Source organism: Boleophthalmus pectinirostris, unplaced genomic scaffold (genome assembly GCF_026225935.1).
Source record: "Boleophthalmus pectinirostris isolate CB_2022bp ecotype Guang Dong unplaced genomic scaffold, ASM2622593v1 HiC_scaffold_12, whole genome shotgun sequence".
Lineage (NCBI taxonomy): Eukaryota > Metazoa > Chordata > Actinopteri > Gobiiformes > Gobiidae > Boleophthalmus > Boleophthalmus pectinirostris.
In genome coordinates, this window is record NW_026571018.1 from 20859501 (window position 1) to 20882734 (window position 23234).

Consider the following 23234-nt stretch of genomic DNA (forward strand, 5'->3'; position numbering starts at 1 on the left):
GTTCGGGGAGCTTTGTGCAGTGTGTGGTTGGTGCTCTGTAAAACCCGGGAGATGTTTGGACACCCACACTGCACTGAATGCCACAGGTCTGCAGAAGCACCCCCCCGTCGCTCCTCTCACCCCCCGTGGTCTTCAAGCCGCGCACCCCAACCAGAGCCGGGACCCCCAGCACAGACACAGGGGTTGTCAGGTCCGCCGCGCGTCTCCCCATCTCACCAAGTTAAGAGTATTCACACAGAGCTAGAGGGTTTCCACTCCATTATGTCCATCTATGAGAAAGGGAGAGAAATGTATTGAGTACAGCACTGTGCAGGTTAAGTGACAATGAAAGGTGAATCAATAATGAAAAAATTACAATCTTAAATAAGTAAGTTAAGAAGTGCTAGAATCTTGTAATAGTTATCTTGATGTGTATATTTTGACTGTTGATTTATTATTTTTTTTAAATATTATTGCAAGTGCAGTAGCATTTGTCTCCTGGTACTCACATTATCGTTACTACAACTTGATTCAAGTACTTATTTTTATTAAGATTGTAATTTTTGTTCTCCTATGGATTATTTTGGCAAGGGTTCTTATAGGTACAGGCCTTTTCCCCTATTCAGTAAGCCCTAAAGTGCCTATTTTTGGTGAAGATCCATTCAAATGATACATTTTAAATCTATACATGGTCAGTATTTATCTAATCTTACTTAAAAATGTAATAATAAAAACTATTGATAGTGGCTTTGTTCACATGCACACCAAAGATTACTTAACTGGACCTTTAAGATTACTTAAATGACACGTAAATTGAAAAATGTGAGTAATCATGTAACCATGATCAGAAAAAAATAAGAAAAATGCCTTTTATACAATCTTATAACTCCAAAAATGTTATATTAATTAGATTCTGAATGTGCCAGTGTCCTGAAAAAGCATTTTCACTTTTCACCTTTTTGCAGTTGTGCGTTTGAATCCATTAGTAGGCAGCACCCGTCCAAAACAACAAGAGACAAAGGGGCCTGAATGCTGCAGATCAGTGCACCTGTCCGTAGTTGGCCGTACTATTTAAAATGTATGTATTGTGTGTCTTCAAACTTGTTCAGCTCTGTCTGACAACCCTTGAACACCAGTCCGTTAATGTGCGTAACAAGATGGTGATGTGCTGCCAAAACAACTGCTCTATATTGTATTAGCATTTCAAACATTGTGCTCGGGTACTCGCTCATACGTGTGACAGCAGAGGGAATAATTTATTTGAGAGCTTGGAAGTGACAAATCAAAACTCCTGCAGTGAACTCTTTTTCACCAGTTAATGCTTCACAGGCTGTAGGTGCTGTCCTCTGCATTCATCTCACCTTGGACACAGGCCATAATGCATACACTGGTGCATATAGGTGCTTGCTTTGTGTGCATTTCACTTGTAAAGAGCTTACAGTTTGTGCATGCGTAGGTGTGGTGAGCCTTGAAGTGACAGTTTACTGTTGTCTGTGAGTGTTTTGATACAGAAAAGTGGGTTAATATTCAGATTTGGGATACCATTACAACAATATCCTGTAGAAAGAAGGGATGTGGATGTGACTGATCTTGACAATTCCCCATCTTGCTCTTTCCTATCTGTCCTTAAAATTATCAGCACAAAATTTATCATCAACACTGAAGAGCTCCTTAACCGAGCTTAACCGTGCGACCTTTGTCATTAGTCTCTGTGTAATCTAAAGTGACAACTACCTCAAGCAATTAAAATTCCCCTTCAGTCTTCACAAAACACACACACACTTTTCAAATGTCTAACACAATTGTTACCAACCTACTCAACTGTAAATCTGACCTGTCCTCTTTTGGTTCAAATCTCACTTCCACTCTCCCCCTAAGTGCCCTCGAACTGGTTTAGAGTTGTCTTTTAATTTCATACCTCAGCAGCGTAGTGCAACTCCAGGGGTGCTCAGGCTGTCGACTCCGCAAAGCAATGCTCCTCCTGTTTTCCAGTGCTGTGATGCCGAACTGATCGATCCCGTATTGATCCAGGAGATGCTATGTGGTCACTGTATCCCTTCCCTCCGTGTTTTGGTCTCTGTGTCTCATGCCCACTCCTCACTCACAAAAACAGAGCAGTGTGCTAAACAGTGCTCTACCCTCCAACACTCCCCGTCCTACTATGTCTTGCCTTTTTGCCTCCTCCTACTTCTTCTCCTCCTCTCCCTCTCCTTTCCTCTCTCTCTTCCCCTTGTGTTCCTGTCTTCATCCCCCCTTCCAGCGACCATGCATCCTGATGTACAGCAGGGTGGAGAAGGAGAGCTTCGGAGTGAGGCAGACAGAGGAAGTGACTTGCATCAGCGTTAGGGAGTGTCTGTGAATTCCCGTTCAAGTTTAAAAAGCACAAAATGTTACAGCTACTTCAGAACTTGGTACATACCTCTCATTGGCATGCATATGAGTTGTAATAAATTTTACATCAGACGCTGAATGTAGGACATGGGAGAAGTGTTCATGTGAATCTGTTCCCCAGAGAAATAAAGTTAGAGCCAACCATTTAATCTAGTGAAATGTTTAAGTGCCTCCTGCTTTATACATTATAGATCATGGACAATGGATCTGTTTTTGATATGTCTGTATAGAAATAACTGCTGGCTTCTTTTCTTCTAAGTTTTATTCCTTTAGTTTGGGAGTTTTGTTTACTGATGACAGCAATACACACTTACACATTACAACTGGATGTCTCAAAGTTTTCTCTGTATAATAGAGGCCAACATTAGACAATGAAAGCACAACAAGGGTGGCCTTTTTTATACTTATACTATATAATCAGCCATCTCTACTTATGTTAGGAAATTCCATAGAAATCAATATTTTTCATCAGTGCTTGGCCAGTCCTATAAAGTATTGCATATTGCATTGCAGAGCATAAACTGAAAATGCTTTATTATTGTGTGTTCACATTTGGAGGCGGGCATATTCTGCTCCAGGGCCACATCATATTTTCTGCTGGCACTGATCCAAATTAACTAGAGTCTTGTCTGGCTTGAAGACTAATTAACCTCTTTATTTCGTTACCCCAGAATAGAAAATGGGGCTGCAAGAATAAGCAGAAGACCATGTGGAGTGAAGGAAAGGAACCTTGCATGATCTTACACCACGTTTCATATTTGTACAGTGGCAGCCTGGTGTTTTACTGCATGTTGTATGTATGAGTGATTAATCATATTTAATAGTAGTTCTATTTGACTGTAATGGCTGCACTGCTGAGTGTGCTGTGCTCAGTATATTGCACTCATATTCCATCACTGTGGCCCATGGGAAACATGAGGCTCACTTTGTGAATAGGATATCACCACAGAGTCTCAAGGTGATTACATAAGGCTTTACAGAGAAATGCTTACTGTGCTTTAATTCTTGATAACAACAATTATACTGCCCCTATAATGGTTTGGTGGAGCTCAAATTAATAAACCCCATGGTGGTGTTTTGTCTCATGGGAAGTCCAATGTCAGCTTCTTTTATGACCTTTTTAAGTTAGAACAGTGACAAGAAGCTACTAAAGAGAGTCATCTACGGTCCATTAACAAGCCACTAATGGCGATATTCTGTAGTTGTAGGTGACAATAAACCAGTGTACTTTACTTTTAATAATAATGAACTTTTCTTAAAAGTGCAAGCATTTGTAGTACAGAAAACTGTGTTGTTTGTACAGTTGCATTGCACTGTGGGATTATAAAAATATAGGCTGGATCCTAGTAGAGTATCCAGACAAATCTTCAAGTTTTTGAAATACACAAATTTACAGAGTTTAGGTCTTGCCAGCCTATAGTAGCCTCATAAATGTACATAATACTCAGGCTATTATTATTATTGTTATTATTATTATTATTATTATTATTATTATTATTATTATTATTATTATTATTATTATATTGTTGTTGTTATTGTTATTATTATTATTATTATTATTATTATTATTATTATTATTATTATTATTATTATTATTATTATTATTATATGTGTATGCCCATTTAATCTAATGAATCTGTCATCTGTGAGTCTGTGACTAGTTTTATTTTGGGATCTTGCTTTGGACCACCAGAGGGCGCAGCTGTAGCACTGATGAAAGCTGCAGAAATGAATGGGCGTGTAAACGGATGACTCCAGTCTACAGACAGATGGAGCCTGTGGCACAGATTCAAGCAGACGGTTTACTACGAGACAACAACACACGCGTGAGCCTCCATGAAGTCATTGTCTGGATAGGAGGAAACGGCAAAGGATTATCTAACTGTATTTAATAATGTCAAGTCATGGGCCATAACCCAAGGAGTCCACTAGGGATATATGCCACTGAACCCTTGTGTTCATCTGAACTTTGAGATTATGAGATATGAGATTTATTCCTTCAGATTTGTTCAAGGTCCTCAATTGTTTATTTTATTTAGTTCATATTGCAGTTATAGAATTTGTCATTTTTGTCTTGTATTTAAACATTCTTTTGCAAGGTAACATTTTGAGCTCATCACTCATGCTAATATAAAGAAAAATGTATCTACCATTATATATTATAAACTATTAAAAAAACTTTTAGATATTATATTTTCTAATAAGTAGGTGTCAGCTTCTTAATGTTTTTATTTAGAAAACCACTGAAGTCTGTTTATACAGATTATTTCATGTCATCAATGATTGCCATAGATATTACACTCTTTAAACTTGTAATTTCTTTAATATAAACTTTTTTTAGACAGTTGACTCCTACATTTCAGAGTTCAGATTACTGCCAAAATGCATCGACACACACTTGAGCCATTGTGAGATATTTAAGAAAAAAAAACTTTATTTGTGACTTATTAACAAAACACATTACCAGTTTGAGTAAATCAAAAAGAACCACTATTATCACCTTTACACTGATGAGCAGGTGTACAAAAGATGATGTTTCGGACAGATCTGCACTGTCACTGTCGAATGGGACGTGCCACTCACAGACACACCCAATGACTGAGGAACATTCACTATACACAAGCAGAGAATACACAAACAGCATTTTTTAAAAGCATTTTATACATTTTGAGTTTTTTTTTTCTTCTTTTGCAGCTTACATAATCTACTGGGTAAGGGAGAGATATGGAGGGTACGTAAGTGATTTGATTTCACAATACCATTTGTTCCATCATTTCAAAGTGTAACACAAGGTTAATGGAATTGGGATTGTTCGAAATCATAAAACAAAAGCAAAGGGTATTTCATAGCATAACACAATATCGTATATCTAGAAGTTTTATTTTCAACAGGATGGAAAATGTGTTTCTTTTAGTTTTATTCCACAATTGACTGTTTATATGTATGCATGGATCAGTTTGTACAATGGTTCTGTGTTGTATTTGAGAATTGGTATTAGAGGTATATGTAATTCCAATACACATTTCCCAGTTGAAAAAGAAAGAACATATCTATGTATATATATATTATCTATATAGTATTCGGTTTCCTTTGCTTTAAGAACATGCAAACAGCCACTTGGTGATGTGACAGCACAGAAGTTAAGTTACACCTGGGCAGGGACCGTTGTGACTGCTGACGTTAATGGCACCAAGAAAGCAAGGAACACAGAAGGGAAAGAAGATTGGACACTTTCTACCATGCCACTCCCTATAACATAACATACACTCCATACTGGGATTCACTATTGCAATACAGTCAATTTTTCATATAGACAACATTTTCCTGCTTTTTAAATGGTTTTCTTTCCAAAAACAGAAACCTCACTCAAGACTGATTCACGTTTCTTTTTGTATTCCTCATTTTGTAGAGCGATCCTACCACTCTTCCTTTGTCTTGTTTCTTTGCATCCACCAAAGCATTACTAACCTGTCACATGTCCTCACAACATCACCCATAGAGACGCCACAACTGTCATCTATGTTTGTGTAAAGCAAAGAACAGCTCATTGCCAAGAGTGACTTGTCTTTCTATATATTTTATGTCTTTCAGAAACTGTGTTGATGTGAAGAAACAGGAGGACATCCTACAAGTGCTGAAGCGGTCGGTGTGAATGGCGCAGGAAATCGAAGAACAACTATAACATTCAGAGACAGAAGTATATCTGGGGATCAGGCTCCAACAGAAACATTTTTCAGCCATTTTGTACACTCCCGTAGTAAGAATGGTGCCAGGCTGCAATCTTTCTCATTGTGTTGTATGGTTGTAGTGTGTGTAATAGGCTATTCATGTACAAGCCAGAAGCAGGTGTTTGTATGTGTTTGTCTTTGCTGATACACAGTGGGTTCGTGACCCTGCGCCCTCTCGACTCCACCAGAAGGGGGCAAAGATCGCGGGCCGGTTGCATCAGCTGCATGTTTAGGTTCCCTAAGTTTAAATTCCAGTCCCTACTGCATGTAATCCAATCACGCATTGCTAAAGCACAAGCATAGCAACACGAACGCAACCTTAAGTAACAACTAAATATTTAAGCAAGCAAAAGCGAGTGCAAATGATACAGTCACACAATTGCAATCACTAACCATAAAGCAGATTTTTTTTTTTTTTTCAGTTTTTTTTTCTTTTAGGGTATATTTGTTGAATATTTAAACTTATAGAACCACAAAAGTGATTTTTGAAGTTTTATACAAATTACATATACTTTATATAATTGCTAACCATTTCCGGTGGAATACTAATACACTATTGTTTATCAAAGTTTGCATTTTATACATTTTGGTGTTTATAATGCTGGTTAGCTGAAAAGTATATTAGGTTGATGAAGGACTTCAGCATGCATGCTCATTTAGTCCTTGCAAATACAGTTGTATTTAGTACAATAGCAATATTTCCAATTCCATTAATAATATTTCCAATTCCAACATTTTAGATCAGATGTTGTGGTTTCTACCCATTAGCACAGTGTTGGACTGAATTGGCTAAGTCTCCTATTGTTTATCTAACTATATTTTTGTAGCAATACTTTTTACTACTGTTTAAAGTTGTAACTCACTAACCTCCACTGAAGCCACTACTTGTCGCCCTAACCTGGGAACAAACTTGCTCATAGTTGGTGCAACCCTGACCTGAGCCTCTGCGATGTGCTATGTTACACTGAAACAGAGCTTGTTGAATATGTGGTCCTGTACTGTTCCTCTCATTGGAATCAAAGGTGCTAATCTTGTGATGCACTTTTTACAGTTTTTTCTTGTTTTTATAAAAAAGACCACTTTTCTGAATTTCTACAAGGCCTCCGAAATATTGAAGACAAAAGCATCTGTTTCATAATTTTTACATTGTTCTTTTGCAAGTGCAAAAGGGGGAGGGGCTGCATAAAGACAGAGATGCCAACGTCAACAGCTTATAGTGCTCTCAATACAAATATGACACCTCTGTAGGTGTGGCATTATACAAAGGGGCAGCACAATCACAGAAAGGCTCTTCTCATCCAATATTATCCTTTCTGTTTGAATTTGGTCCAACCATTTTATATAGTTACCTGAAAACATTTGAGGGACAAAGACGGGGCCAAATGAGCCGAGTAGGATTTGTTCACATAGTGTAGGGAGCCAAACTTGGTCAAATGAGGGTTTGGCCACTGTACAGCGTCTATGCAAAATTCAGGTGCGAAGAGGCTCCCATACTTTAGATAGTTTGCATTTGGCTTGGATCTGGCTCAGTAATTGGGACGGGAGTTTGTTGGTAGCTCTGTATTTGTTTGTTTATTTTTAACCCCTAGTCGTCCCCCCCGTCATCCTTGCCCTTATCCTTCTTGTCCTTCTTGTCTTTCTTCTTCTTCTTTTTCTTCTTAGCCTCATCTTTCTTGCCAAAGCTGATGAAGTCTCCCTTGTCATCCACTGGTCCGGCGTCATGGCGAATGGAGATGATGGCGGGCGATCCCGGGATAATGAACGCTTCTGGGGGGATCTCACCAGGCTTCAGGGGCTGGGGCGCGGGCACGTAGCCTTGGCCCGACGCTCCATATCTGAAGTGCCAGCTGTTGCTATTCACTCCAGCGCCCACTGGGGGAGACAGCTCTCCACCGCCTTCTCCATCTACACAGACACAAAAGAAGAGGCCACAGGACAAGTGTAAGTACTGGATCAAGTTCATAATAAGCTACAAGGGTATAATTTCTGGATTAATATTATATGTGGAAATTGGAAGATAAGGTGTTATTGTACCTATATAGTGTTGTAGTACTGATTTTTAGTCTGACATTATCAGAGTATAATTTTATATATAACCCTAACCCAAAAATTTTATGTAGTGAGGAAATTGCTGTACCTAAGCTATATTGATTATGCTAAATAATATATACTCTAGGTATGTTTTAGTTATTTTTGGTTTGATAGCCAGTGTTTTTAACTCAAGAATTTATTTTTGGTTACTTACCCACAGTTTGAACCTACGTATGTCTACAAAGTCAACTCAATAACTTCTAACACTGTATACATAACTGTCTAAAAATATTGTATGCCTTTACTAAAATCTGACTATACAAAATACACAAAACCTAATGCTACAACAATAATAGATGTGACAAGAAAGAGGAAAGAAGAGGAGGAGATAGAAGTGACACCAGGGGAAAAGTCTTCTAAAAAGAAAGACTAAGAAAAAGCAAAATGTCACAACAAAAATGTAACTACAGCAAAAAAGTATAAATTGAATGTAATTGAATTGAAAGTGGACGTTTCTCATATGATACTGGATTTCAGAAAGGAAATTAGGAAAGAGGGGTTTACAATTAATTAATTTACTTTATGTATATAATATTTTGCTAAAATAATTAAAATATTAAGGATGTAATATATCATTATCATACTTTCAAGTAATATCTAAAAAACAACATGTCTTTAAAAGAAAGTTTCAGTTTTATATAAATATTTTTTACATCAGCTACACCAGCCATGCCCTATCTAATCAAGTGGCAGGTATAGTGATGACACCCTGGATGTCTGTCAATATGAGAGCACCGTTGCTGCTAACCTATTCAGTGCTAAATGCCTCCCTGCCCCATACATCTGCGCCTCTTCATTAACTTGCTCTTCCCCCTTTTTCTCATTTCTATGTCTTCAGGAACACGCTGTGCTTCAGAACTGCAGCGCTCATCAGGTGAGCCATTCCCAAACTGCCAGCGCCTGCAAATAATCTCCATCCTCATCTTGTCTTCCATTCATATTCTAATCAATAATTAATGTTTGCACAGATTTGAGGTGCTGTAATAGTTTGTGTCGTGTTTTGTTCCCAGGAGGATACATCTCATTCAGTGGAGTGGAGATTCTGTGTTTGAACTGGGGTAGAAGCCTGAGAGACCGGATATTTTGAGGACAACAATTCATCTGGGACTACAAATTCACATACAACACTGAGGGGTAGTAACCTTTAGTTCACATGAGAGCTGAACTTGATATGCATTTCTATTTGATTGCCAATACTTTAAATCCCCTATGAAACTTTGTGACAGCTTATGGCATAAATGAAATAAAGACAACAAAAGACAATAGTCAAAGGACAATAATAATGTCATGAAGGAGCTATTCAAAGACAGACGATTACATAAAGAGAAAAGAGTTATTAAGGTCAAAAGGTGAAAGTTGTCAGAACAGGAGCGGAGGGAGGATGCTGGATGTGGCATAGAGAGAGATGGTGATGAGGGAGGAGGGGGAGGGCTGGGTGGGTTTTCACAGACATACCAGTTCCCTCTGCGCTGACCTACTTTTACTACAGATTTTATTTAGATCAAACATGGGCCTTTGATTCGTCTTTGTAGGCTATTTATGACAGAGCTGCAGCCTGGTCCCAGTGGGAAACGCACTATTTTAAAATCTACTCACTGTCCTCAGACTTAATAAAACATTAAAATGAAAACTATCCAATATGCATATTCTGTTTGGCTAAGCGCTACTAGAAAGACTTGATGATGATGAGCCATAGGAAATGAATTTAATGCAAATATAACTCAACTGTGTTCAATGTAGGCATCGTAATGTCTGTAGAAAAATGGCACTGCCATGGGGTACTAAAATATAAATACAGATATAAATTATGTGTTTCTCATCTCTAAAAATAGGAATACTCATTTTCTTTACATAAAAAATGTGTGTATACATGCCCATGATACCTGTGGAGTGGAACATAATATGCTGTATGGGAAACTGTGTGTCTACAAGATAGTACATTTGTATTTCAGCAAATAATAAAAAGCTTATTTGCTACTCCAATATATACTTCAACATGGGTTTAAACGGAAACAAGACTATGCTACAACCCCTATTATTATTTGCATAATTGCATACGTAGGGCAACTATTTGAACAATAATTTATATCCAGAAATACTGGAACTGTTACATTGTTTATTTCAACACTACCATCTGGCTGCCATCTGAGGATTCATAGAACTATAGTTACATTCTTAACTTTAATACTGTGACCTAATCTTAACCTAAAATGTGTGAGTTTTTGCCAGTAGATCAAGCTTATTTAATGATTAAAAGGCATTATCATCTTATGCTTCCATTAGTGGTGTTAAGTGTTAATGCTACTTTACTTGGATTAAAACATGCCTTTATCTGTGTGTGGTCTTTATGTGATATGAGCAGGGTATGAACCCAAGCATGAGGGGCTGTTATTTTAAATATGCCACATGGCTACACTGGATGTACATGAGTGGGTCTGAAATACTGTGTCCATCTTGGAGGACAAGCAAATGTCAGTGCTGCTGGGCTGCATGTGCATGAGATCATTTGAACTGGTAAGGCGTTTAAACATAAATATCAGATGCTTGTTGGAAACAATAATTACAATATGGAATTATAGTTCAATAAATAACAGTTAGAACAATATTTTTTGGAGTTCATAATTTATGGGAATATTGGGAATATTCTGCTACCATTTAATTTTTAAGGAAGGAAAAAAAGTTCTGCTTTGTGTCAGTGGTGTAGAGTAGCTTCAGTCAATATTACTGTTTATGAAGGTATTTTTATATAATCATATCACACTTCAAAATGTGTTATTGTGACAGCCCTACTTGTTGGGTTTATTTGACTGTAAGATCAAGGCATGCAGGGATTTTATGGTCTGTCTTGATGAATTACTCTGTTGAGGTAATCTAGTAAATGTAATTGATAGAGTCATCCTCACACCGATCAACCAAGCCAAAATGTCAAGTCGCTGTTTGATGTCCAAGTAATTACAAACTGTCAGTGTATCTCTTGATGTCCGTTTGCTTCCTTCACAGACTGTGGCCAATTGAAATCCATGTTAATTATAACTGCAGCTCAGGTGTTAATTATATTCATGTACAAAATAACTACCGTTACAAGCGGGTCGTGTTTTGGGTATAACATCACATACACAGGGAGCTTGGCTGTGCTCCTACTGTGCCTCTAATATGGAGGAATATGTGTACCTCTGCCACCACTTCATATTAGCCCATATTTCACAGCAAACAACCATCTGAAATGGATTATAGCAGTTTCCCAGCTAAGCAGGTCACTCTAGCTCCTTATGAGTAGGTTGCCATGACACCTGCAGAGATGTGGGCGTCTTAAATCCTTGTTTCCGTTGCCCTGGTGTCCCACATTTTAAGTAGGATATCTTTTTATATATACTCCATAATACACTTCTATTTAAATGTGTCACTAGTGGCTTGTAGATCACGCACAAACCCACCGGGCATGTGTAAATTCTCTGCAGTACAGTACGTGCTTTGTGAATGAGAGTGTCTTCATATGCACTCATTTCGATTTGAATGCCTCCTAAAATACTATCTGACCTCCTTTTTATCTGCTACCTACCCTTGTCAAGTCCCCTTCCCTCCCCTGTCCTGTCTCTAATGCTCCCCATTCAGAGATATTACATGTTTCCATGGAAACTGGCTTGCCCACTCCCTGCTGATGGAGGAAACTGATGGTGGGTGCTGTTGGAGGGAGCTGTGGAAAATGTTACTGATGGTCCAAGCCACTGAAGTGTACTAAGAGATGGCAGAGGTACCAAGTGGGACTGTACAAGTATGAGGGGATAGAGGAACAAGGTGGAGGCAGCTGACTGTGGGTGCTGCCCAGGGTGCATAAAGGGTATTACAGGGAGAAGCAGATGGAGCTGATTGAAGAGGCTGTTGTTGGAGGGTACGCACTGGTTTGACAGTCGGAGGGGACTGTGGGTGCAGGTGGAGGGAGCTGGTGTACAGAGCTGAGGGAGGGAGCAGACAGAGGGTGTTGATGGAGGATGCTGTGGAGGGTGCGGCTGCTGCTGCAGTCTCTCAGTGAGACAGTGTTGCTAGGCAACAAGTCACATGGCGTTCCCTAGCAACAACAGTACTGCAGGAACCTGCCAATCCTCTTAACCTTTCTCTTCCTCCATCCCCCCAACACCTCCATGCTGTTCCCTCTATCCCTAGTGCGTCGCTTCTCGTCTTCCTCTCCCAAATCGCTTTAATGTTTTGAGCTTTTCCGTTGTGCTCTTTTACTGCTGATAATAGCTTCTCAGGGCCTCTGGCATTAGACCTAGTCTCCTCATCTGCACCATGGGTCACTTACATAAACAACATTTTAGCAGTGTGGATGCAGCACAGGATGTTGGACAATAACAGTACCCTGTTATTGTATTGTAAAGTGATATAGTCTACATCCCCACCATTATGCGCTGAATTGAATTATTCCCCATCATACATTGGGCCGCAGTGGAAATCGCCCTTTGATTTCAGGCTCCATCTAACCACAGAAATGAGAGATGAGAAGTGCTCTAAAATACAGTAAATGCCAAAACATGTACACTGAACACCTTTCTCAGTGTTGACATTCCCCAGAGATGATTACCATCATGTGTGTTTACATCCCTAACGGACAGACATAACTTGGCACAGAGCGGCTGAGTGATGCCTCACTTCATCCTTCATCCTGTACCTGTGTTAAAAGTTCTGATGCTTGACAGAAAATCAAAGAACAAAAGTGGGGCAAAACAACTGACTGGGGCCTTCACCTTCAACCTTAGTGAGACAGGATGCGATATCAGGTGCACAAGAATGAGACAAGACAAGATTATGACATAATTTATAATTAATAAATTCACTATTTTAGTCACACAGTTTCTGATTTATTTAAATGTTAAACTTTGCTGTAGTTGTAGCACAGCTTTATTGCTAGATCATTCTTCACCCGTATGCCCGATCCTACAATTACTGTCTCATCTCTAATAAGTACCAAAAATGAATCCAGTATTGTTGCGAATGATGACATGTTGTTTAAGCAGATCTAATATATATTTCCATAGATCAAATTAAATGTTCTATGTTTTGGCTTGCTTAATATCAGCGCTCCACATACTTCATTCTGCAGCACTATTTGTATTAAACCACATAAATTAGAACTTGGATATCACGCTATGAATCAAATGAATCAAAGTCTCACCACTCTGGCTATGTTGCTAAATTACTTGAGTTGATATTTCATCTACACTGCAGGATTAGTGAGCAGAAAGGGAGTAACCATGGCAACGTGAACAGTCCATTTTAGCAGTCGGTTATCATGTACTGGTGGTTCTTGTCTTAGCTGCAGAGATGAACTGGGTCCACTTTGGTCCAGCAGTTCTCTATTATATTTTCTTTGTCTCAAGCTTTATTACATAACTGTCTTGAGTTTGAACCCAGTGAACTGTCTGCAATGACACAGCTACAACCTCTACGGGAGGTAAATGTTACGATTGCACTGTTATTTTTTGTGACATTTCTAATGAATAACCTAATGGATAGGTGTGCAGTGTACCAAGCCAAATTACAAATTTGAATTGATCATGATTCATGTAAACTTTGTATGTTTATAGTGCCTTGAAGTTGTCATATGCTTCTTCTGACAGTTCAGATTTAATTTCAGTTGGTTGAGTCCACCTGTCACTCATTCAGGGTATTGCTGAGACAGACCAATAGAAGGTGTAGGTGGGAGAAAATTTGAATGTAAAGCTACGTTCAAGAGAAAATTAGTGAATAAAAATATGGTGATTTGACCAAAATATCATATTGTTACTAGAATGAGATCACAACTTGATTTTTAGCACCATATAGGCCAGTCCTACCTAAATGACTTCTGTTGTCATCAACAATCAACATCATCAACAACTTATTTTTACAACCTAACTTTATTACAGCTTCTGACCTGAATGCAGACTCTCATTAATCAAATTGTTCAGTTGCTAATACCTTTTTGCTTGATACAAGAAAGTACCCTAATTAAATTCACTCACAGATACTGATTACAACATGCTCTGCTAATCTACTTTGTTATGACTAAGACATAATACATATGTTACTTTTAATATTGTATAGCAAACAATCCATGTCACTGATATTAAGAATTCGTTTGTATAATGTGACATTTTTCAGCATTGTACACACGCAAGATGCTTTTAAAATGAGCCTGCATTTAAAAAGACCAGTATACACAATGTTCTCTTTGCTGTGTCCGTAGGAATGTTTCTTCCACTACACTTGCACTTGAGGACTTGCACTAACCTGCAGCGCTGGAGACAGTGGGCCAGTTCTGGACCAGCATCCCCTGGGCTCCCTGCATCACTGCTCCCGACTCCTCCATGTGGACTGAGCTGGAAGTAAGAGCATCAGACAAAAGCATCAATACATCAAGTTTAGGCTAATTACTTTTACTACCAAGCACTGTGAAGTAAATACTTGTAACTAAACATTCTTAAGAGGAATTCAGATCATCTAAGGCCAATGTTTGCAGTGGTAAAATGAGCTAGACTTGTGTTTATTTTTACTATTTTTGAGAGCTGGCACAAAGTTTGTGTATGCTTATCATTAGGCGAAAAAGTAGTACACTTCCACCATGTTTCATGTATTTATCAATTAACTAAGGCATGACATACATTTCTGTTTTCTCTGAATGAGCATCTTCTTTTTATTTAACAATTAACAATACACAGCTGATTAAAGGATCTTCTGCTGGCACTTTCAATAATGCGTTACAACTAAAAAAAAAACATACATTACATAAAAATCACATCCAGCAAAGCTGGGCACTGCAAACTCACATAATGTCATTTTTATTGCTCTACTTTAATGCCCTTTCTAACACTGGGAATCATTACTCATAAATTCATAATGAGTATACAGTGGAGCTTATAGTGGGACCTCCACTTACTGGGGCATCTGCAATGCAGCACATCTACATCTATCTGAGTCTGAGGTGCAATAACTACGTGAAACTATTGCAAAAGGGGCAGAAAAGTGTATTTTTAGCAGTGTGAAGGAACAAAAGTATACTAGTAGGTGCGGTTTTGAAGTGTGGCAAAGACAGGAATACGAGCAAGCAACTGAGTGTGCCAAGAATGTGGGTCAGTGCAGATCGTGCCAAAGCTTTAACTCTGTAGAGTTTTACAAAGCAGTCGAGGAAAATGTATAGATTCTCAAGGCCTTGTCTTATCTGACTACATTTATTATGCCATGCTAACTTGAGGTTTCCTTGAGTTAGGTTTTGTATGTGTGAGTATATAAGTATAAGAACGACACAGTGAACAGAATAGTTCAGAAGAAATTCAAATGACAAGAAAGAAAAACAAAAAAACTAACTTGAATTTCTCGTTCTAGTAGTTGTAGGGCATTAATAGTTGCTACTTGTATCAACAACGATCATGTAATAATAGTGTAGAAAGTGGCAAAAATAAGTAGTTCATAACACATTTTACTTTGAGGTATAGTGAAATTACATGACTTCAGTTTTGATTACTTCTTTAAATACGGTTTTACATTCTGAGTGTTGGTGGTTTCCTTCATGTCATTGCTCATTGGAACTTGATGGCAGTGGTAAATTACGTTGATGCCTTATGTTAATCCATGTCATGTCACAGGGGCCTTGATGACATGATGCAGATTAAGATCCCTCTCCACACCATAAAAATGGACACTAATGTCTAATTAAAACCGAGTCAGACGATGCCAGAGAGTCACCGCTGTAGCCTACATTGTTAGCATGAAATTAGGGAAATTCAGTACAAAGGATCAGGAAGGGAAGCAAAAACTCATTAGGTCTCTATGATCCAGATGTCCGCACATCAAAGCCGCTTCATTAAACTCCATAATGCCACTTCAGGATACAGATCATCACATTAAAATGACTGATGACCCCATTGTTCATTAGTCAGATTTTGGGCGTAGTGTTATTTGGAAGCTATGCAATATGATTGGTTGTCATTAAGAATTGCATTGCTCAAATCACATTTAAAGTTCTACTGAACATTAGAACATGTTCTGATCTGGCTTGATTTTGCCACTTTTTATTCTGATAAAATATCAAAATATAATACAACCTGCAAGCTGTTATTTTGTTTATAAAATGCAATGCAAGTTAACATTCGTTGTGTCACATTAAGCCTGGCTTGCTATTTTGATTTTGGTTGGGTAATTTTAGTTTCTGATATAGAGCTCAAATGTTGGTACAGCTCATATAGTAAGGCAATTTCTTTTATTTCTGTTGTGCCTTGATGGAGGTCTACTCAGTTATTTTAGGATTACTTATCATGTTTCAATGCCTGTATTACTTCCAAATCCTGGCTAGACATGACTCCAGATGTCCAAAAGCTTCTGCCTAGTTTTCTCCACTGCAGTATAATGGTAGAATTTGGCCTGCCTTTTTGTATGCTATAAACAACCTTTCTGATTAGGGCATTTTGGGAAATATAGTATCAAATCCTAAATGATGTACTGCTGCTTTTACCAAATGAGTTCTCAAGTTAAAACGCCACTTGGCTTCCATTTCACAGTCTTGAATCCATTAATGCTCACTGCAAGAATAATCTGTGTATGCACTTACCAAATTGAAATATCTTTTTTGACAGTACTCTACACCTCCAGACTGGACATGCAAGCAAGACACCCTTTGCATCACAATGAATAAGTGTAGGTGTTGAGGATGACGTGAGCTGTTACCATGAGCATGTAAAAGTGCTTATTTATGTTGCTGTAGCGACGTGAGTGGACTGGGATGTTTGCGTGCATCTCATGATCTGAGAAAGGTCATAGTCAGTTTGTTTGTCCTTCATGCTTCCTGTTTAGAGACTGGAGCTGGGGGAAGCAGTACTGTGAATGTAGATGACCTATATAGTGTTACACTGCAGTGGAGGAGAGCCGCTATGCACGGATGGGAGGTGTGCCTGGTCATTCTCCCATAGGACGTTACGGCTGTGATTTTGACAGATGGTAAAATGGCCCTAGTCATTTTATATCAATATCTCCACAAAGGTCTGTTTGCTTGTTAATGATATTGGTCTACATATCAAATTCAAACAATATGTTAGAATAGGGGTTTGATGGGCCTAGAAATGATTTATGTAGATATGGAAAATGGGGAGGATTTTATGATTTTTGGTGGTGGTTCGTGGTCCAACTAATTGTTATGGTGTTTTGTCTTGATGATGCTGGTGACCTATTTTAGGCCTCATACAGTCTTAAAATTGGCACACAGTTAGAGTGGCAATTACCTTTTGTTCCAAAATATTTGGTAAAATGAACTTTGACTACAGTGACTTTGCAGTTAAAGAGTTCTATTATTGTTTAGTTCAAAGGCACTGAACCAGCAAAAGTCAATTTAGCGCTAGGTCTCTGTTTGTAAATGTACATTTTTTGCATGAAATAAGTTGTATGACTGTGTAAATTCTTCAACACTTGAATCTTATTTCAGCATGTTCTCTACCTTTCCTAAAGTTAAAACAGAGAACATTATGCAAGAACATTAATGTTGTGTGTCTGTGTGCACATAGCGAGATTAGTATGTGATTATTTTTAGATTAAAACAAGTTACAAATGTGTGTGAAGTGCTTACCTAGTCTGCACCCCTGCTCTCAAAGATGCAGAATATCGCCAGTCAGCATTGGGTGCTTTTGGCTGAACATGCCCGAGGTGAAGACACAGCAGCAGAGGAGCATAAGAGAGGGACAGAGGGGGGGTGGAGATGGGAGAGAGAGAGGAAAGAGGGAGGAGAGAGGTTAGTTTGATTTCATACAGTGCAGAGACAGGCTAGGCCATGGTCTCATCAATTAATCATGACACACATCCCAGCTGAATGTGATAGGAGCACTGCAGCTGTGTTCCCCATACACACACACTGACACACATATGTGTAGAAAGGCCCACCAGGGTTTTAAAAGGGTCATATTGATAATGTTTTGGACAGTAGAAGTAAATCCATGACTGCAAAAGCCTAATATTGTTTCAGCAGGATAGAATTTGTCATACAAAAAAATACAAAAATTGCAGTTTATAAAAATCTGTGTATACATTTGCATTTGTCATCATAAACAGGGGGGTTATTTGGAGTATCCAGAGGACATCTTGTAATTTATGGCTTTCACATATCCAATCACCATGAGCCTCTGTCACCAGGGCAACCACATTCTCCATGCGTGTCTCGTCGCCTGTGTTAGACCAGTGGGAGGTGTTTGCTTCATCAGCCCAGAATATGCTAATTATACTCTATTTTTAAAGCTAATATAGCACAATTACATGTACCGCACAATAAATCTTTGCAAAATGTGAAGTGGTGGATGCAACAATTTTCTGTAATGCTAGCCTGAGACTGTTTATATGATTGAGAGCTAATGTAAAAAAGATGAAGAAAAACTCTGCAAATGGGAATCAGAGTTAAGTAAACAACACTAAGGAAGCTTTGTTTAAAGACAGGACCTGCTAAAGCTGTAGCAATTGTCCCAAAATAAAATGGCACATTATGTTCTCCTATTCAATTCAGTGGGGAGTATTTTCTGCAGCTATGGCCAGCCTCTTTGTGTAAATTTAATTTGTGAGGCTGAGGAACAGAAGCGGGAGGTTAATCTCATTTCCATAGCTTCAAATTGTCTCAGTGTATAACTAATGTACGAGTGTCTGGCAACCCACAGCTTATGACTGTCAGCCTCAAGATCTTTTGTTTACTTAATCTGATATTGTAAACACCGTTAGCTAGCTGGACTGAACTCTGTGAACCTGAAATACATTAAAATGCAGCCATTAGACCCAAAGTGTTTTTAAACCACAGAAAATTTGCCAAATATTTCTGCGTTGTTCATATGGACTCTGCATTACAGACAAGAGAATACCAGAACTGTCACATTCTCCTAACACCTGCTACTGCTTACTGTGTGTCTACACCCGTCAGGCATAATACAACCGTCTGTTATAGGTGGTCTTGTTGTAAGGTGTTAGGACCACCTGTAGTGATGTGTAGCTTCATATGATACAAACTGGCTGACATATTCCTATCAGAACTTGGAGTAATGACAATGTCTCTGTTTTATATTACGCTTACAAACCAGTGACTCAAAGGCAAAGTGGGTGATTTATCTTGGCTGAGTAAACAACAACATTAAGGAGGCTGGAGTAAGATTTGAACCATCAACTTTCTTGTTAAAGGTGACTGCTCTTATTCTTTCCACCATCACAGTTACTTCTTTGGTGATACTGTATGTCTTGTCAGTTTACAATTTTTCAATTCTTGGATGAGTTTGGATTAACACAGACCGTCCCTGTAGACATGTTGATGTTCTGACCAAGTCATAAAAATGTGCCTTTGCCAAATTTGTATTTTTTTGTAATTTTTTCTTGCTTTAAAAATGTCAACTTTGAATACAAAATGTTTCTCTTGTCTTGACAGTTGTCAGATTAGATGTGTTTATATTACAGTAGAACAATCATTAAAGATTTACACATGTTCAGTTGTGTCTATCAATATGGTAACTGTCATTTAACAGAAGCAGACCTAATGAAATTATCCAGTGTTACTTTAATTTTCTGACACATCACAACCGCCAACAACAGGTCAAAGGCAAAGAGTGTGAGCAAGTCGTAATAGACTGTGTGTGGCTTGCTCCTAGTGGAGATGTGACAAGTTCAAAGTGAAACACAAATCTCTGAATCATCAGAAACAACAAACCTGAAATGCATCAAGAGTGACACTAATGCAGAGTGAGTGCTGAGCCGGGGCTGGGCTCAGACACTGGAGTGGATGTAGGAGTCCTGGGAGGTGAATGCTTGGATTAGTGCTTGTTATTTTGTACAAAGTAAAGTTGTACCTACCTCAGGGCAGAGCTGCAGTGAGGCATCAGGCATGCTCAGTCTGCGTACAAATCCACTGCCACTGGTGAAGAAGCGCTCTGCACCGCTTCCCCAGGTGCCACTAATGGGACGTCCTGTGTTGTAGAACATGAATGTGTCACTGCCGGAGGTGGCAGTCAGGCAAGTCTTGTAGCAGTAAGTCTTTGTGAGCGAGCCATTTCCTCGCACTTCAATGTAGTGAGGCTCAACTTTTAGGTCTCTTCTCAACACCACATTGTTATTGGGTTGCCCACCGGTTGCACCAGCGGCACCTGCACTCACACTGCTGCTGCCCCCATCTGGAGGGGGCTTTTGTGAGCCACAGCAGGTGGAGCAGGACCCTGGCTGAGAACAGTAGGCGTGACAGCGGACAATGGCCAGAACCACAACAGTCACCAGGAAAACAAAGGTGGTGGCACATAGCGCCACAATCAGGTAGAGGGTGACATTGGAGAGGAGCACCGTGCTGTGTGGGCGAATAATCCTTTTGGGGTCAGGGGCCACTTTGGGGGGCACTTCCATGACTGCCACATTGATGGTGGCGGTGGAGGTGAGAGGAGGCTGGCCATGGTCTTTAACAATAACAGTCAGAGCAAATGAGGTGGAGTTGTCTTCCAGGATGCGCCTGGTGGTCCGGATCTCCCCTGTGTGCTCATGCACTTTGAACAGGTCCATGTCTGTGGCTGTGTGGAGCACATACACCAACCATGCATTCGGACCTGCATCTGCGTCGTAAGCCACCACTTTGGTCACCAAGGCACCAGGCTCTGCATTCTTCTGTACCGTCTCCTGGGAGCGTGTCCCATTCCCTGCAGGTGAAACTATTAGTGGTGCGTGGTCATTCTGATCCATGATGTAGATGTAGACAGTGGCGATGCGGCTGAGTGGAGGAATGCCCCCATCTTGGGCTTTGACCTGGAAATGAAACTCTCGCAGTGACTCATAATCAAAGCCTCGCAGGGCGTAAGCCTCGCCTGTATCGGCCTTGACAGACACATAGGAGGTGACAGGGATGCCATGATTGTTGTCATTGAGCACTGTGTAGGTGATGCGAGCATTCTCCTTTATGTCGGCGTCTTGAGCTTTAACAGTACACAGAGAGGCCCCAGCGGCATTATTCTCTGTCACATAGACAGTGTAAGAAGTCTGCTCAAACCTGGGTGGGTTGTCATTTACATCGGCCACGTCCACCTGTATGGTCTTCTGAGAGGAAAGGGGAGGTGTTCCTCCATCCGTGGCACTCAGAGTGACATTGTAGGCATCCTTGGTCTCACGGTCCAGGAAGGCTGAGGTAACCAGAGTGTAGTAATTTCTGAATGACTTAATCTTAAAAGGAAGGCCTGCTGGGATCTCAAGGCTCACCTGTTTATTAGCGCCAGAGTCTCGGTCTGTTACACTAATGAGAGCCACAACAGTGTCTGCACGGGCGTCTTCCCTCACAGGGCTCGACAGAGAGGACAGCACAATCTGAGGGACATTGTCATTCACGTCCACCACCTCTACCACTACTTTACAGTGGGCTGCCACTGCCCCAGGGCCCTTGTCCATAGCCTGGATGTACATCTCATAGGAGTTGTTCTCTTCATAGTCCACATTACTTCTCACTCGTATTTCTCCTGTGTGAGTGTCCATGCTAAACATCTGCCGGACTCTCTCTGGAGTGTAACTGCTGAAAGAGTAATACACTTCTGAGTTTGTGCCCTCATCCAGGTCAGTTGCATTCAGTTTGATTACCAATGTGTCTTTGGGAGAGTTTTCCAACAGCTTTACTTTGTACACAGAGCTATCAAACTTGGGGGGATTATCATTAGAGTCCAGCACTCGCACATTGATTTTAGCAGTACCAGTTTTCTCTGGTGTGCCACCATCCACAGCACTTAAAATTAATTGGTGATAAGGCGTCTCTTCACGATCAAGAGGCTTTTTGAGCACGAGCTCAATGTGCTTTGTGTTCAGAGAGGGTTTGTTGGATACCAGCGCAAAATGGTCGTTTGTGCTAAGCTGATACATACGGACTGCGTTGGACCCAATGTCTGGGTCCAGAGCATGTTCAATTTGGTATCTCGAGCCTGGTGAAGAAGACTCTATGACTTCCAATTGGTATTCATCCTTGGGGAACTGTGGCGCATTGTCGTTGGCATCCAAGACCTCTACCTCAATATGGTGCACCTCTGTGGGGTTTTCAAACGTCACCTCCAGATTAATCAGGCAGGTGTTCATAGTGTCACACAGAGACTCTCTGTCAATCCTCTCATTGACGAACAGTTTACCGTTTTTAGAGTTGACAATCACGTAGCGCCTCCCGCTACTAGAGGTTATCCTCATCTTTCTGCTAGGGAGCTTTCGAATATCCAGCCCCAAGTCATGCGCCAGATCACCGACCAGTGCCCCATTTTCTTGCTCTTCTGTTATGGAATATCTTAACTGTCCAAACGAAAGGCCACAAAATAAAAGCAATGTAAAAAAATAAAAAGGCACATTATCCCCTATCCGGTTGCATATGCCCGCCAAAGCCATCGCAAGCTCATAGGATCCGCAGATGGATTAAACGCTGCCTTCCTTCCGCCTTTTTAGCTTGCAGTACCTCGCGTCCCAGCACCTCATTAAGGTGGGCTAATTGGTGTCCCGCTGAATCGAACACGAGCGGCTCATCCATTGCGGTGCCAAGCCCAGGTGAATCCTTTCCAGCGCGCCCATATTCCCTTTGTCCGTGATGCGCTCTTTTTTTTTGTCTCCGCTGTGCGCTGCTGACGGGTGTGTTTCCCTGCCGATGGAGCTGTTAGAAACGTCAAGACCCGCGAGTTAGGGATGTGGAGTTACCGGAAGAATAGTCCACACCTCATAAAATAAAACATTATTTTCTTTATGGAGTCCTTTTCAGGAAAACAAAAAAGAGAAATGATCACGACTAGATCAGTTTAAATTATTTTATAGAGAGATTAATACATTTTTATATTTTATTTTTCAATTACCGTTTAAGTGTAATACTACTGACTAGATTAGTCTGAAAATATTATTGGTCACTGCACTGGTATCATTAGTCTAATCTGTGATTAAGTAATCTACAGTAATACAATTACTACAATTAAACAAGAATGCCACTATTTTTCCTGTCATTGCCAACAATCTGGCTGTAATTTAGTGTTAAACTCACTATAAAATAGTCCTAAAATAATGTATTACTATTAATTT

The 23234-nt window shown here is 39.8% G+C and overlaps 1 protein-coding gene and 1 long non-coding RNA gene across 2 annotated transcripts; one reads left to right on the top strand and one right to left on the bottom strand.

Moving 5' to 3' along the window:
- Positions 1-7358: 7358 nt before the first annotated feature.
- pcdh2ac (protocadherin 2 alpha c) lies at positions 7359-22559 on the bottom strand. The gene is made up of 4 exons (XM_020930297.2): positions 20025-22559; positions 17779-17840; positions 14457-14545; positions 7359-8003 (listed from the first exon to the last, which is right to left on the bottom strand). Exons 1-4 carry the CDS (start codon positions 22557-22559, stop codon positions 7684-7686), a joined length of 3006 nt encoding a protein of 1001 aa, XP_020785956.1. The 3' UTR covers positions 7359-7683.
- LOC129407442 (uncharacterized) lies at positions 7993-9491 on the top strand. The gene is made up of 3 exons (XR_008631539.1): positions 7993-8039; positions 9028-9063; positions 9200-9491. It is a non-coding gene; the product is annotated as an uncharacterized LOC129407442 (long non-coding RNA).
- Positions 22560-23234: the final 675 nt, after the last annotated feature.

Excerpts from the sequence above, each read along its gene's own strand:
- pcdh2ac (XM_020930297.2), bottom strand. The coding sequence starts at position 22,559 with ATGGCTTTGGCGGGCATATGCAACCGGATAGGGGATAATGTGCCTTTT. Across the intron at positions 17,841-20,024 it reads CACTGCAGCTCTGCCCTGAG|CCAAAAGCACCCAATGCTGA; the intron begins GTAGGTACAACT and ends GGGCATGTTCAG. Across the intron at positions 8,004-14,456 it reads CACTGTCTCCAGCGCTGCAG|ATGGAGAAGGCGGTGGAGAG; the intron begins GTTAGTGCAAGT and ends GTGTCTGTGTAG.